The sequence below is a fragment of the Lutjanus erythropterus genome, chromosome 8 (assembly GCF_056507025.1).
Source record: "Lutjanus erythropterus isolate fLutEry1 chromosome 8, fLutEry1.hap2, whole genome shotgun sequence".
Lineage (NCBI taxonomy): Eukaryota > Metazoa > Chordata > Actinopteri > Lutjaniformes > Lutjanidae > Lutjanus > Lutjanus erythropterus.
Genome location: NC_139324.1, coordinates 5,094,015 through 5,110,799, shown reverse-complemented (window position 1 = coordinate 5,110,799; position 16,785 = coordinate 5,094,015). Strand labels below are relative to the sequence as shown.

Sequence of the window (16,785 nt, the reverse complement as noted above, 5' to 3'; positions counted from 1 at the left end):
AGTCTGGCTCGTAAGATTAGGTGCTGATAGTCAGTTAAGTCTAAGCCTGCTTGGTTTGGTTCAAAAGGGACCTTTGTGTGTTTGCCCGGTTAGTGTGCATCATTTGGGCTGATGTGACAGCTGTTGATGAGACAAGCGAGCAGAGACCGCTTGAAAAGGTGGGACTCGTTGCAGTTTTAAGCAGACTCCAGTGCGGTTTGTTTGTGGTGTGAAAGCAAGCAAACCAACCACAGGGTTTTATGATAGCAATTTTACCCTGACACGCCAAATGGTTTGTTAGATACAGATTGGAAAAAGGCAGGCACTTTCAAAAAACGAAACAAACAAACAAACAAAAAAAAAAAACACGTGGCAAGTGATTTGATGAAACATCTGTCTATCACGTCTAACATAGGCTAACTTGTTGTCACACCTTAAACCACACCCGTAGCTGCCAGTAGTCCCTCTTAGCATGGCTGCAGCACTTTTTGTGCGGACACAAACAGATAACTTGAAGCCTGGCAAGATGGACTCTCGTCTGATCTTGCAAATTCAGCTGCCTTGCTAGGTAAATGTGATTTTAGTGTGATTTCAAAAGCTGAACTACGTATCATGAAATCTGTTCAGAAAAAAATCTTATAAGCCATGTCTAGGCTTCATATATTAATGCAAATCATTTAATAACCACTATAAAACTTGTTGGCACAAGCATTTTCTCTGGTCAAATGCTATCAAAACTGCTGTGCTTATATCCTACTCTGTGTACTTTGTCAGTTCATGAAATCCATTAAAAAGTGTATGGCTGCAATCATTCCTGTACAAGGCGCCTCCTTTTTGTCCAGTCTCTACCTGTTAGTCATTTTATATAACATGCAGCAATTTGCTAAATAACACTTAAAATGTGTTATTTCTTTGTGAACTCTTTGTGCCACCAAAGAGCACAAACATACACATCAAAAGAAATAAAATGCTGTGTAATAGTCTGCCAGTCACCAGAATTTCCCCATGTGGATCCTGATGATGCAGAATGACTACCAAAACTGTCCAATCAACGGGTTACTAGTCAGTCTGCATAACTTCATGTTTACTTGGTTCGTTTATATAAAGTCAGTGCAAGCAGAAACCAGACCAGAACTAAAATGCAACAATATCTAATATGTCTTCCTTGGTCCAGACCAAATAACCTGAACTACAGGTGTAATAACACCTTAAAAAGTCAAATTAAATAGTTGGTAAAGAACCTAAATTCATTAAGCTCAGCATATAATAAAACTAGCTCATATTTTACTTCTGTGTTCTTAAATATTAAGACTTTTACAGCCAACCATCCCTTCAGGAGGATTCAGAATCCAGAGCATAATCTGAGCTACATGTGCTATTCAAAGCTGCAAGGATATTCATCAAGTATGACCTTATCCCACTGGCTGTACCACTGGTTGAGAGAATGGACAATTAATAAAGGAAAACAACTATAAAAATGTGTGTATACACTTAATTATTTTTTATAAAGAGCAGCTTGTGCTTCACTGTCTATGCACAGATGTACACACACACCTGCCTCACAGCACCTGGCATTTGGGGAGCAGATGTGCTTAACAAGGGGCTAAAAGATGTTGAACCAGCTGTGAGCATCTGTGCAGCACTGGAAAATCCCAGGTGGTATAGTCATTGTTACCACGGAGACACAAAAAGGAGGCTGGTTCAACAAATTGGCCCATATGACATTAATTCCTCTCTAACCCTCGTTATTCTGCAAGAAGTGAGACTGATTTTGATGTAAAAGTGTCTGGACTCAGAGATGAAGGTCCATCATGCTTTGGTTTCATGTTTGTCTAACTATGATGTACAGCATTAAGCAGATGGCTCAAGATCAAGCAGTGCTTGCTACTAAACTCCTCTCTTGAGGAGTTGGTGCTGTCTAGATGTGACGTACAATGTGGCAAGGACCTTATGAAAGTGTAATTAGTTCCCATCATTGTTTTTAATCACTAAAATGAGGGAGCGGCCCTTCTGTGTGGAGTTTGCTTGTTCTCCCTGTGTCAGTCTTCCTCCCACAGTCCAAAAATATGCAGGTTAGGTTAATTAGTAGGGGTGTAACAACACATTGATCTAGATTTTATCCGATTTTATCAATGCAAAATGAAATTTAAATCACCTTTAAGATATGCCTTTATTTTGAAATTCCCATAGCAGGTCTGTGTCACAAATGTCTGGAAAAGTTCAGTGATAAAATTGCCAAATCATAATTCAGTTGCTTTTTTTGAGTTCACATAAATGTAAGCAAATTTGTTAAATGGACATATGATATAGTCTGATATTGAATCTACCATCGGTGTGATTGTGATAGTGAAAGTTTGCCTGTCTCTATGGCCTTGCTCAGACTGCTGTTTTTTGGGCATTTTCAGGTTGTATCCAGACTGAGTTGAGAAAGTCAGGACGGCAAAAAAAAAAGTCACATGAAATGTGATTTTTGCAAACTGGATCTGAGCCATGTTTGGAGGTGGTTAAAAATGCGACCAATGCAACTCAGACACTGTGGTCATTTCAAAATGTCTTTTATGTCACCTGCCACGTAGCGCACAATGAATCTGTCAGATCCAAAGTGATGGAAATGCATCAGATTGGCTGAGCATTGCAGTGTATACCAGCAACGGCTTGACAGTGTGATTGATGATGGATCTGCGTCTCACATGCTTGTGGTTTCGAAAGGCGTGTCACCACCTACATCATTTTTATAGTTATGGTGCAGACACACAAAATCCACTGATGCACATCAACAGATCCAGTTCATTTTCTATGGAGAGGAGTAGATCTGGATGAGCAGTGCATGATGGCTACAGTGCAGTAAGTTGATGGACCTTTCGCTGTATCTAAATTTGCATAATCGTGACTACACCTCTACTTTAGGCAAATAAGGTCTGTCCAACACAACATAGCAGACTCATGAAACTCCAATCAAACTGTCAAAACAGTGCTAATCAAATATGAAACAAGATTCTGTTACTATATTGCCTGTCTCTCACCTAAAATATTTTCAGAAACATATTTTAGTGTACCATTTATCTGAAAAATGAGAAAGTTGTGATCCGACCACCATGTTGGAAATATCTAAGCCAAAATCAAGCACTGCCCAAATTGCACTATGTCGGCACAATCAACTGCATTGTTTACATGGTAAACTTGAAGGGAAGGCGGGCAATCAACATGTGGTGTGACCTGCACGCTGCACTGCCCACTGGCAGTGTGAGGTGTTCCGTTGCGTCGACATCAGTCAACACCAGTTTTAGTATGTCTGCACCATTACTGGTGCCTTCATCAGCACCCCATGGAGAAATGTTAGTGATGTCTGGACACACAAATCTGATCTGATCACTTGCAAATAACCATGCGGACAGTCTGTCTAAAAGATCTGATATGAGAAACAAATCTGATTTGCCTGCAGTCTGAACAAAGCCTGTGTGTCAGCCCAGTGATTGACTGGCGACCCTTCAGGGTCTCTTGCCCAGTGTCAGTTGCCATCGTCTCCAGGCACCTTGCGACCTTCCAAATGAAAAGCAGATATAGCTAATGGTTAATGACCATCTAAAAACAAAAATCAGATACTGGTCCAGGAAAGTTCCTGTGGCTGTGGGACTGTATCTGATACATGGTTACACTGAGTAATACTAATTCCATCATTAACTTCCTTTTAGACTGAACCACCCTCAACTTGTGACTGGGAACTACCTTCTAAACTGAAGTTATTAAAAATAAGGGGGGAAAGGAAAGATGGACAGTAGGCTGCTTGCAGAGAATTATAGGTAAACATGCCAAGGTCCTCCAGTCTATGTGCCAACAACATGCAGGCATTGGATGTCTTGCCAGGACAGAAATGTTTTAGGGGTTGGGGAGAAGAGGCCTCGTTCCCAAACCTGTTTTTTAAGGCAAAGCTCTTTCGGTTTCAGAGTTCAAAAGAAGATCCACCAGGTTTGAAAAAAAAGGCACAGTCTTTCACTGTCAGTCATTTTGGAATCAGAACACGTGCTGACTTTTCTTATCTGTAATTGTCAACCATGCTGGAAAGCTGTGAGAAATTCAACTGCTTTCGTTCCATTCATCTGGGTATCTTAAAAGAGCAGGAATGATTCATCCGTAGTGCAGAATCACAATCACATCAGAGAGTGAGACGATGAAGAGAAAGCACAGAAAGAACAGAATAATAAGAAAAGAAGTTGACTACAGATCGTCTGTGTATGGTTCCAACTGGCGTTCAAAAAGTACATCTTGTCTAGTGTTTCAAAAGCACTGGCACTCGAGGTTGTCACTGTGGGATGGTTGGTTCAATCCTCTTAAATCCAAGGTCTTGAAGAGAAAACGCAACACATTTATGCTGATCAGTCTGTGCACTGCTGATCAGTGAATGCATCGCTGATCTTCAGTGTTCCATTTCCTTTGAGTGCCACTTTAGTCAGCTCCGCTTGTTCTCTCTCACAATAACATGCCATATTGATATGGCAGGGGTGAGACATGGGAGTGGCGTTTAAATTGACATGGTCTGGATGAGGACACTGTCAAAGATGAAGCCCTGGTCTCAGTGGTCAAAGGCTTCGGATGTTTCTTTACATAGGAGCTTCCTCTTCCATTGGTTCCTCTTCAGCCCTGGGGAAAATACAACATCATGAGCACTGTTGTAGTATTACTTCCTTCCTGTACTGTGACTGTGTACTATAAGGACTGTACATGCAGTTATAAAGCACCAAAGTACAGTAACCATAGCGTCAAGAAAGGTAGTAAGAGACTAAATACATTTCTCTAGGCCACTGTAGGGCTTTGGTCGGAACCCCTTTTCGACTGAGGTGGTTCCAGGGCTGGTTTGGAGCCAGAGCCTAATTTACAACCAGTTTTTTGAGTTTTAACAGCCAATGAGCAGGCTCTCAGCTCTGAAAACTGCTTCCAGAGTGGCACCAACTCTGTAAGGCCAAAAAAAGTAAGAACCACTATGTCAGGGGCTGGGGGCGGGATTTTAATGAGCAACCAAACGGAAATGTCCGCCATTGTGGTGGAGATTTTGAGCCAGGCTAAAAGCTGTTAATATGTTGTTAATACGTGAAGTTTAATGTTTTCCAGGCAAAAGAGAAACCCTGAAATTCCCCATATGTGGTCAGTTTATTCAAATAACATCTGTTTGGAAAGTTTGTTGCAGCCTGTTTTAGCAATTCAAGGGGCTGAAGGCCGGCGTTACATTGTGTTTGGTTACCCACCAGATCCTGTGACCCGCAAAGCACTCAGACCCTTCACTTAAATAAAGTATCTGATATAATAAATGCATTTCATGTATGAGCAGTATTTTAATATATTACTCATTCACAGTCCGATCTAAGTACATCCTCAAACTCTGCAGGTCACATGACCTAATGGTTACCAAATATAAGTAACACTGGGTGAGATTGTGGTGGTCAGTCATGATACAGTCATGACTTGCTTTGAATCCACTTCAGTTTGATCAATCTGCTGGTAATGGCAGATGTAATCTTTCATTTGGTAAGAAGTAGTAGTTAATAGTAGTTGAAAAGTTGTTATAAGTTGTTGTGCTTCTTTTTCTTCCTTCTTTTCGTGAGTGGCAGCCAGCATTATGGTGCATTATGGTGCCTCCTATTATGTCAAAGTGTGGAGTTTTTGAAATTAGTGTTGCTGAGATTCCAGAGGTGTGTACAGTTACATAATGACTTGGCTCTCTAGGCGGTGGAAAAGTAAACCCGCTCTTACATGGTTCTCAAGTTGAACAAAATGTGAACTAGCACTAGGTTCTTGTAGGTTGACAAGGTCAACAGTCAACAGTCGGATTTCAGCTCTTTACTGTATATCTCTGACTTATTAATGACAGTCTGTATTAAAGCATTTAAAGACTGTAAAATGAGAACAACATAACCTCTTCAGTGTGACTGTGTGAATACTACTTAGCTGAGCAGAGCAACAGGAAGCGTAAAGAAATGCCGCACTTTCAAAATAAAAGGTCGTCTGAAAGGGAAGAGTTCACAACATAAAATCGAGAAGGCGGGGGGGCCCTTTTGAGAAAGATGCATATTTGCTTTCTTGATGAGAGCTGATGAGAGAAGCTACCGCCAGCAGCTAATAGGTTAGCTCAGCACAAAGACTAGAAATGGGCAAAACAGCTCATCTGGCTCTGTCCAAAGGTAACAAAATCCACCTACAAACTCACTCATGAACATGTTATATTTAATTTCTTTAACCGGTGCAAAAACCAAAGTGTAAAAATGACATGTGGTTTCACAGGGGCTTAGGTGCCCAGCTATTTTTTGGCATGCCCCAGTCACTTCCTGGAAGCTTGTTGTCACCGCAAAGTTGCCAGACTATCAGTGGAGGCGCCAAGAGAGTGACTGATGTTGAAATATTCCTTTGAATGCACACTTGGGTTCACCAGTACCTCTTTCCGATGTGCTTGTTGGCGACAGACAATGAGGCCATAGCGGACACTGTCTCAGCTTCCTCTGCATCACGCTGAAGGGCTTCGCTCAACGAGCAACCCAGTGTGGAGGCGGAGCGTTGCAGCGAGCGCCAGTATTTACCTGCAAAAGACCAGAACGGGGAAAAACTCTAATGAGAACAGTAGCCATGCACATTGGGCCACTGGGTTTTCATTGCTGAGGGATTTAATGTTTTTAGCTCTATAGGTTTTGCACATGGACGTCTTTTACTGAGACTTTTTTATTCAATAGTTAGCAAACTAAAATAACTTGAACCAAATATCACTCAGTAAGATACAGCACATCACGTGGATGCCATGCATGGTGTGTCTAGGTATAAATAATCCACTCACTGTGAGCTTCAAGAACTTTCTCCATAGAGCGGACAGCGTTGGCATTCGGTCTCTGCTGCAGCACCTCGTCAGGAATGGGGTCCAACTGAAACAAACATAAAATAACATCAAAACAGATTTCCTGCTTCACTTTTTCTACCAAATGCAGAAAAAAGAAACAGTGCTGCACGATTTCCAGCCATATCTTCCAGTGTATTTAAGACGCTTGAGCTGAAATAAAACTCCCAAACAACTTGGCAGTGAACCTGTGCCTACTGTGAACGTCAGTTAAGTGCTTTAAATGTCTCCAGGCATTTTTTTTTTCCAATATAGTGGTTATGGCTGGATGTGTATTTTTATGAACGTGACTGACAGGTGTTCAGAAAGGCTGCACCAAAAGCGGCAGAAACCTCACTTGAACTAATGTAGTTCCCTCCTGGTTTAAAGGATCACTTTTAAATGTGGACCACAGCCCGGTGTTGAATCACTCCAAGACGTGGGGAACAAGCTTGAGCTGCTGACACAATAGAAAAAAGGCCTGCAGATGCACACCTCCTCCCACTCACTCAGAGCTTTGCTACTCTTTGACACAAACTACAATGTGTGCTTTGTACTGTGTCCCACGCTAAAGACACATACTAGTGTACAGATGCATACACATGGAAAACGCTTGCTCACGCAAACACACACACGCATGCATAAACACATCATGCACACATTCAAATACACACACACACACACCTCAGGGAGCACAGCTAAGCCTATGAAACTCTCCAAGCCACAACTCGGAGGAAACAGGGCTATTCCCAAATGAGCCTTCCCAACCCGGAATGATTCAATTTCCCCTTTGGCTGACTGCACATACGACACTTTCTCATCCTATTTTGTCAAACAGGCCCATTCAGCTCTGCATTCCAGCTCCACAGACGACATGCATCCCTTTTCTGCTCAATCATAACCCCAGCGGAATAAAGGACCAACTGAGAAACATGTAAAGGGAGACACGGAGAAAAGGAAAAAAGGTTTGGCAAGAGATTTGGAGGTAGAATGTCAGAGAGGAGAGGAAAAAGTCATCGTCGGTCGGTCTCGCTTGGCCAAGGCTGGAAGTTTTCTTTTAATTAAAACAAATAGTGTGTGGGAGGGGTCCACGGGGGCCGAGGGAAGAGGCAGTCTGGGGAGAGGGATACTTTAATCCTTCTGTGGCACGGCAGGCTACATCATGCACACAGGGATGGACAGAGGTACACACACATATTCATATACTCTTTGCACAAATATTTACATTGAGTTATTCGCTATTTAAGTGAGCAACTAACAAAAACACTCTTAATTGGATAATTTGCCATAAAGACATGACAGGCAACCTGCAGAGTTTGTTTTGTGACTGTGCATCAGTCCCTCTATAGCGATAATTTGTCCATGTAATCATTCAATCCTGCATTTTTCCTCAATCCGTCTAATTTATTCACCTTGCAACAGTTATAATCAGAGGGCAAGGCAATGGACCATATATCAAATAATGGATAGTCTAAAAGTGAAGCCAAAGCAGAAATGCCTTAAACCTGCAGTTTGACTAATGGCCAGCAGAGGCGACTCCACTGGCAGCAAAAAGAAGTCTGATTGTGTGTACACTTAAGGCAAAACGACCCTTCTTCTCATTCGATTTATGACCTCAGTGTCGTTGTGAGTTTATGGTCTCAATCGCTGGTTCATTTTTTAAATTATGGCCCCATTTAGAGTAAAAAATACAATAAAACAGGGTTTGCTTTAAGGCAATGCTACTGTCTGATTAACAATAACAAGTCATTCTCAGTGAGTCCTAGTGCAAAACACAGGGCTCAGATCAAACTGTCAAACCAGGGGCGGCTGTTTAGCTCAGTTGGTGGAGCGCCTGCCCCATGTATGGAGGCTGTCAGTCCTCTGCAGTGGTAGCTGGTTGGACTCTGTTGCATGTCATCCCCTCTCTCTTCACCCCCCTTTCCTGTCTACTCTTCAGCTGTCCTGTCAATAAAAAACAGCAAGAAAAGCCCCAAAAAACATAAAAAAAAAAACTGTCAAACGAGACAGTACTGATCAAATAAATTCTGTTACTGCATTGCTTATTTATTAAATGTTTTCAGAAACATATTTTAGTGTGCTGTTTAGTTGCAACACAAGAAAGATTGCAACCAGGCAGGCCAGGCAGTATTTATTGCTGAACAGAAGAGCCAAAAACAAGCCCAACCCAAATCTCCATGCTCTTGTTGGTACTGCATATGCTCTGGGTGCAAAAAACCAAGATGGCAACCCCCATATTGCCAAACTCAAGGCTTCAAAACAGTAGTCCCACAAACCAGTGGGTGACATCACAGCTGGTTCACACGTGGGTGAAACAAAAAGCCCTAAACTGCTGTTCTATTAGCATAAAAGAGGTAGGCTCACCCACAAATCGAGCATTCCTGCTACAACATTTGGGATTTGCAACAATAACACATGTCAGATAATTTCATGTAACATGATATCAAAAATGATGGAGCTCAGACGACACCACAAGAAGCCATCTGTTTCTGTTGGCTTAGGTTTGATATAATAAGACAAGGCTCTTGCTTTGTACAGTATGATCCATGTCTTTTTCCATAAACCACTGGAAGAGCAACTGTCAACTGTCCATCTCAACTCTTTTGAGTATTATGTTGTGCAAAAAAAAAAGACAAAGTCCTGCAAAAGTTGCCAGCAGATGTTGACCAATTAAATTTGCGCAAGTGCACATTCCTGATAGATTACCTTCTCAAGTGATTGGCCTAGTTCTACTGTTTACCTCGCAATTGTCGAAAAACACACCCACACCAATGCAGCTGCTTGAATTTTTTTGAAGGAGGGCTACTTTTAGTCTGAGTGCCCAATCAAAGAGCTACACCCAGGCACATCTGGGAGCTGACCAGGACTGTCAGCTGCTGAGCTCATCTTCCAGAGAACTTCAGCACCTCAAAGCTGCATTTCCACTGCATGGTATGGTTCTACTCGTCTCAACTCTACATGTTTTTTTTTTCTTTCCGTTATGGAGAGTACCTGGTACTTTTTTTGGTATTCGGTATACTATTCGGTATTTGGTATATTATTTTTGGTCTGATAAGTTTCTAAGTGAGGTGAGCAATACTAAAAGCTGACATGACAACACTGTAGACCACTGACTAGTTGCATAACACAGGACTTTTTTTTTAAATAGCCAAGTGAACATCAATCGTGGCCATGATTTTTATTCACTCAAAAATTAAAGTCCACAAAACTGCGTCATGGTCTACTGATGAAGTCCAAACATATTAAGAACACCATTCCTTCATATTCTTCATTATAAGAGTTGCAAAGCTCCTTGTGTGTGTGTGTGTGTGTGTGTGTGTGTGTGTGTGTGTGTGTGTGTGTGTGTGTGTGTGTGTGTGTGTGTGTGTGTGTGTGTGTTGGACAAAGAGAGCGATATGAATGCAGTGAAGCGGAGGAAAAGGTGAGCAGGGAAGTTGTCAATCTGGCAGTAAATGTACAGTGTAAGTTACAGTTTGTCAGTGAATAAAGGCTGTAGTTTTTCAAGACCAAAGCACCCACATGTGTGTTGTTTCCCAACTGCTGGAATACCACTGCAATGACAATTAGCTCCACTTACGATGTGGGAGTACTATCTACAGTGGTACCAAAGTATCACGAGTGAGTAGAGTCGAGTCAATCCATACCATGTAGTGGATATACGGATCAAGATTACATTGATTGAAGGGTGAGAAAGCAGAACTTATCCATTACTCCTATCCCAGAATTTTCCCAGCCAGTCTATGAACCTTAAACCATCAATCTTTCAGTCAAAACGTTCCTCTCCAGCCTTCGGGCTATAGCTGCCAACTTTTCACCATAATCCTAGCCAGTCCCAGTTCAGCCTTGCCCAGCCCATACTAACCCAGCTCCCTGTCAGAGCAGGGTCAGGGGTTCTCTGGGGTTTTCATGGGGTTCAACTAAGAGCAGGGCTGGACGGGGGCAGCCTGTCAGCTTGATTGACAGCTGGGCCTCACGCTTATAAACTTTAATGGCTCTTGTCAGGCTACTCCAGGGGCCCCCACCTGGCAGGTATGGCAAACACACATACGCACACACACAGATATGCATGTGCACTATATACAAGCACACATTTGTCTGCCACATCATCCATAGCGACATTTCTGTTTATTTAACTTTGTGGTCCTGGCTGTGCCTGAACTTCTGAATCTTCATACCATCAGATGTGCAGCAGTCCTTGAGAGAGGGAAGGGGACTGAAAAGCCCTCTTAAGATGGTTTGCTGTGACCATGTGGACTGATTTCTGAGGAAGTCTTTTTCTCTGTGTGACACAGTCGTCCAACGCACAAGGTCCTGGCCAACAAAACTGAGACACCATGGAAAGCCATGAGCCGAGAGTGAGGAATGTGCCCGGTAAAAACATTCCTGAGGGAGGCTGAAACCAAAACAGTGGAAAGAGGAGGAAATCCACTTGTTCAGCAAAAGAAATGTGCACAAAGCATCCATTGTTTACTGTTGTGTCCATGTGCATATGTTGGCGGTCACTAAAACCGGTTGATTATGTTATGCTAACTGAACAAGGTAATGATGTGTATTGTTGAAAGCATGTGACCTTTTCCGAAAGGGGTGTAGGTTTGCCTTGCAGTTGGAGGGTGGTGGTGAACAGTCAGGCCCAAGGGGGGACAGGTGAAGTCGAGCGTCTTACTGTAACTGGAGTGTAAACACACCTCACGGACAGCTGGTAACAATTAGCATATTAGCCTGTTGTTTATCATATAATTGCTAACAACCGTGCTTCGAACCGTGGGCCAACATCTGTTTGCGAGCAATCATCAATTAGTCCCAAGTTCAGAGTTGACTAGTGTAGTCGCCAATGCATCATTCATGAGCTATTTAACTAAAAAGACTTCACGATTACGCACTACAGTGATGGGGGTGAATAAAAGAGCCCATAAAGTCCATTCAGCAATTTTCATCCCCCTCTTTCCCAGCTAATTTGAGCTGCTTTCAAAGGAAACCTAACGCTCATTATAGCAAAGCTTGTCTTAACCTGCCAATAAAAGCACAGATATATTTCTCACACCAGCAAGCAGTAAAACACTGGAAGTGCACGCTACACAGGAGGTGAAGAGGATGTAAGGAACACCTTTAGGATGTTTTGGTTCTAATGTGAAGTCAGCCAAAATCTGCCTTTTTAGACTGCAACACAAGAAAAGTGCTTGGTATATAATGAACATGATTAGGTGGGTAGGGCTAAACTATTTATTTTGCCCTTAACTGGATAAAAGATGCAGTCATTGGGCTTTGCAGCATTCTGTACTTGTGCACTGTAGCAACGTATCTGCCCAGTGGTGGACCCAGGCTGTCTGAGGGCCAGGGGCACCAGCTGTGTGCAGTGGGGCACCAGTGCACCACAAGTTGTGATGCATTTATAGTGAAACAGTTCAAATCCCTTGTTTAATTAAAATTGGAAATTTGAAAACTGGAAGGACACCCTAGGGGGCACTTTAGCAGGTTTTGTCCACTGGAAGGGCACCCTGATGGGCACTTTTTCAAGTTTTGTCCACTGAAGGACACTCTACAGGGCAGTTTCTTATATTTTGTTCACTGCAAAGGCACCCCACATGGCACTTTTTCAAGTTTTGTCCACTTGAAGGGCATCCTACATGGGGCATTTTCAAGTTTTGTCCATTGTGAGGGTACCCTAAAAGGCACTTGATCACATTTTGTCCACTGCAAAGGCACCCTACAGGACACTTTTTCAAGTTTTGTCCACTGGAAGGGCACTTTATGGGCTCTTTTGCAGCATTTTTTCTTTTTGGGGCACAAGGGGCAATCACCCACCCTGCCTACTCTTTGAGTCCACCAGTGCATCTGTCAGTCCAAACTAGTAAAACAAACAGCAAGACATACACTGTATCATTCAACGCCTATTTTACGGTTTAAGCTACAGTATATGCAACAGTTAGATAAATATGGTGACGTCTTGGGTTCTGGACACTTCCAGACAATACAAACCCTCAGGCAGTTTGAGGCTTCATAAACAAAAGCACAGCTGACCAGCTAATCCAGCTGTGGTCCCATCCCTGAGCCTACTCATTTGCTCCATTCACAGTCAGCCAACACACACATGAACAAACTAAAATATATCCTCTAGAAATAACCCAATCAGTGAACACATTCAAACAAGTCCAAAAGTTATCTGACTATTGGACACTTGCTTGTTGCCTGGATTTGCCTTGTTGCTCAACCAGGTAGGTGAGGCTACAGTGCCCACTTAAATCTTCTGTTGCTTCTTCTGATTCCATTTACCATCACTGACCACTGCAGGACTTTGTCAGCAAATGAAAAAAACAAGAATTACAAAAAAAACAAAAAACAAAACCCAACCCGGCCTTTTATCTCTCCCCCTAGCTCAATTCCACGCTGACGTTTTCCAGCTACATTCCAAGTCTATTACAGAGACTTTTGCTGAGATTATGATAAAAACACTTACTTCCTGCCATTTCTATCTGATCAGGGACATTTTAGCCTCTCTTTTTTCTTTGCTATCAGTTATCAAAGCTCCACACAACTGAATGATCTGCCTTTGTTCAAACAGCTGACATCACTTGCTGCCAAAGAGCCAACCGGTGCGAGCCATGAGAACTCTGGGTCTATACTTAGCAAGTTAACAACATCTACATTTGTGTTGTTCATCACTTTATCAAAGCCATCTTCTGCTAATGAGGCATCCTGTACAAGCCAGGCATGTCAGGATAACATTTTGAACCTTGTAGCAGGATGAAGTTTAATGTAAAAGTTTCATTTTCAAGAAGTTTATATAAATAAATATAAAATTAGCTTTACAAAATATATGTATATTAGGAATCAGCAATGGTATTCTCATACAATACTCTGTACAACTCTCAAGCATTTTCCAAAAGCCTGCACATAATTATAATTCATCACATACCTTTCCAGACTTTGAAGACCTACATAGGTTCTGTAATCTGTACAGCTGTTTTATAACAATAGTTTCCTCCCTCCCAACTTCAAATGATTACTCCATTTCCATTTATTATCTGATCCCTTGGCCTAGGCTGACCCTGCTAGAAGAGGTGTGAGGGTAACCATTTTCAGATGTGTACCAGTGACGGGGCCCCGGGTGAGAGGGTGAGAGGGGTGTCCTGCAGGGCCGAGGCAATTGACGCTCCCTGCCTCCTGCCTATTTTCGAATTTTCAGCTCCCTGTGGCACCCATCCAGTGACCTCCTCCAAACCCCCGCTGAGGCCGACGCTCTGCAGGCTGCTGAAACCCAAGAAGCGAACCCCCTTATCCGTTTTTTTGAAGCAGGGCGGTGTTGTGAGCAACGAGAGCGTCCTTCAAACTGGAAGTCCTGGAGTACAAACCTCCGTGACAGCAAAAAGCATCCGCCCTGCTGAGGTGTCCTTGAATTCCTGAATACTTACCAGCTGTAATAGCTGTGTTACTCTGTGTAACTTTGAGTCACTGGTGGGCATAGTGCAGGTAAACAGTTAAGTTATTAGATTAAGTCTCTAGTTTGTGCATTTCCCCTCTTATGCAAAAACATGTTCCAGCAGAGCTTTTCTTTGGCAGGTTTGGCAGTGTTTTCCTCTTAAGCAGAAATATTCAAGGGGTTAATAACAGCGCCGAGTTTAACTAAGCCCCAGCGTGTCCCTGTCATTTTAAAGCTCCTACACAGTTCATCTGGCGTGGTCAACGTCTTCATGTTCCACAAGACGCTGGACTGGCTGGTCGCAGTGACCGAGTTTTATTAATGTGATCCTGTGTTATTGTTCTGTTTGTTTTGCTCTGATTCCAAGATCCACATGGAACAAGGCCATGAGGTTTTTTACGATTCCAAGAACTCATTTATAGCTCGAGCTGTCTGCAGGGCTGGAACAAGAGATACCACCTTCACCAAGGCTGATACACATTCAGAGCTAAACATTTCAGTACCTATTCAATCAATTACTTTTATTCATATGGGATTAGTTTGTTTTGACATTGAGACTGAAATATAATTATTTCTGTCCATATTTGACTGAACACAACAATTACTTTTGTTTATCTCAGCAACTTAAGTCTGAACGTCTACTTTCTGTAACTGATGTTAAAACAAAGGTTTCACTAACTGCCCCAATATGTTTTCCACTGACTCTATTATGTTTCTCACTACTCAAATACATTGTTGCACCACGTTATTAGGCAGTCAATCAGCTAGTCTTGAGTGTTGCTCTGTAAGGTACAGTACTGTATACATCTAATGAGAGCTCTAGACCCAGATGCATTAGCGTCTCACTGGGCAGAAGGAAATGGCTTTAGCAGGTACAGTAGCCATTCCAATGGCAACCAACACTCAGGGTGTGCTTGCGGCTGGGCCTGCAGCAATACTTGAGAGTGGTCAGTTTTTCAAAATAAACAAAGTCGATGTAAGAGTGTCAGTTTGGATATGCAGTCTTGACATGTGGTACTTATAGGTCCAGTGTGTAAGATTTATGGGGATGTACTGGCAGAATTATCAGCATGTTTTCATTCATGTATAATCACCTGAAAATAGAGTAAGGAAGGAGTAAGAAGAGGTGTCTGCAATCTGTAAACTCACTGCAAGGTGTCACTAAATCCTACACATTGGTCCTTTAATTTTCTTAGCATTCTTTCCATTGACAAACCTTTCTTTATCACAGCTTGTGTGGCTGTGATAAATATGCTACTCATCCTCTATCTGCACTGAATTGAACTGAACTGAACTGAAACACATGATGACTTTGTAAATCACTCATTCTTGTGAACTGGGACAAAAATGTACTTAACGGTGGTTTGATTTTTATTTTTCAATTATACTGGACAATATAATTTTAAGGATCAAACTCTTGGCTATTAAACCTTGTAATGGGCCAACCTCCTTTTTCTATTTTTAGTAAATGTAGACATCAACTCCGTTGGATGGAAAATCTGATGAAGTTGACATCTTATGGAGTTTATAAAATGTTCAATTTTTTATTTTACAGCATAGTTGTAGTGAGCAGCCATTTTATTTTTAAAGTGTCTCAGAGTTCTCTAAATGCTAATCAAAATACACATTTTTAAACTATAATTTTTATTTAGCTTTCATTTAGGAGGCTTTGAAAACATTTTTAAATTACTTGAAGTTGTCAATTTTTGTTTGGGACAAGATTAAAAAAACTAAAGCAACTCGAAACATTTCATATATTACACATATTTATATATATACAAATTTTTAAATAATAATTTTTCACCAAAAACAGAGTTTTTTTTTTTTTTTTGGTGGCACATGATTGGTCTCAGTTCTCAAGAACGGGTGAAATACTTCTAAGACATAAAATCGAATCTTTTGTGATCCAAAGTAGACAGCTCTGAATATACACAGTGAGAAAGTGGCCAGTACAGAGTTTCAGACAACACATACTGGCAACAAAAATAACTCAAGGTTGAAGTGCCCAAATCTGGGTACCAAACAGCCATTTCACTCCACTCTGACTCTGCTGCTCATTACGGCTCAGAGATTGAAAGGATTATGATCAGAACAGCAACAGACTACGACTGTGCACTAGAAGTTGGCTGAGTTGGCTCCAGATGCAGCCTGGACATACAGTATCTGGACACAAGACACTAGTTGTGTATTCGCAATTCCTTCTAGACAAACAAACTTCCAGTCACACCCACTTCACTTCCTATAAACCTATATAATCTCTGCTCTGTACCACAATTCAGTAGTCCTTAAAAAACAAAAGCACAGAGATATCTTGGATGCATAATGTCGGGGGAGAAAATGAGACTGAGCAGCTCGTCCAAAAAAGCACTCCAGCCTCTCCATTAGCTGGAAGAAAAGAGTGGGCGGCTTTGAGGAGTTGCTATTCTGTTGTGCGCCATGAATCACAGAGTGCTGATGTTTGTTCAGTTCCACGGCCCAACCTACACACTCCCACAATTAACCTTCTGCCTGGAAATCCTCTCCCCCTGACGTGTTT

General features: G+C 41.9%; 1 protein-coding gene across 2 annotated transcripts in view; it reads right to left on the bottom strand.

Annotated features, from left to right (window-relative positions):
* Window positions 1-3,473: 3,473 nt before the first annotated feature.
* hdac4 (histone deacetylase 4) overlaps window positions 3,474-16,785 on the bottom strand; it is a 204,797-nt gene continuing 191,485 nt past the window's right edge. For both annotated transcript variants that reach the window (XM_084724281.1, XM_084724282.1), the window contains 3 exons: window positions 6,797-6,881; window positions 6,404-6,545; window positions 3,474-4,617 (listed from right to left, as the gene is read on the bottom strand). In XM_084724281.1, the coding sequence (XP_084580407.1) occupies window positions 4,578-4,617; window positions 6,404-6,545; window positions 6,797-6,881 (267 nt within the window). In that variant the 3' untranslated portion in view covers window positions 3,474-4,577. The remainder of the gene's footprint in view (window positions 4,618-6,403; window positions 6,546-6,796; window positions 6,882-16,785) is intronic.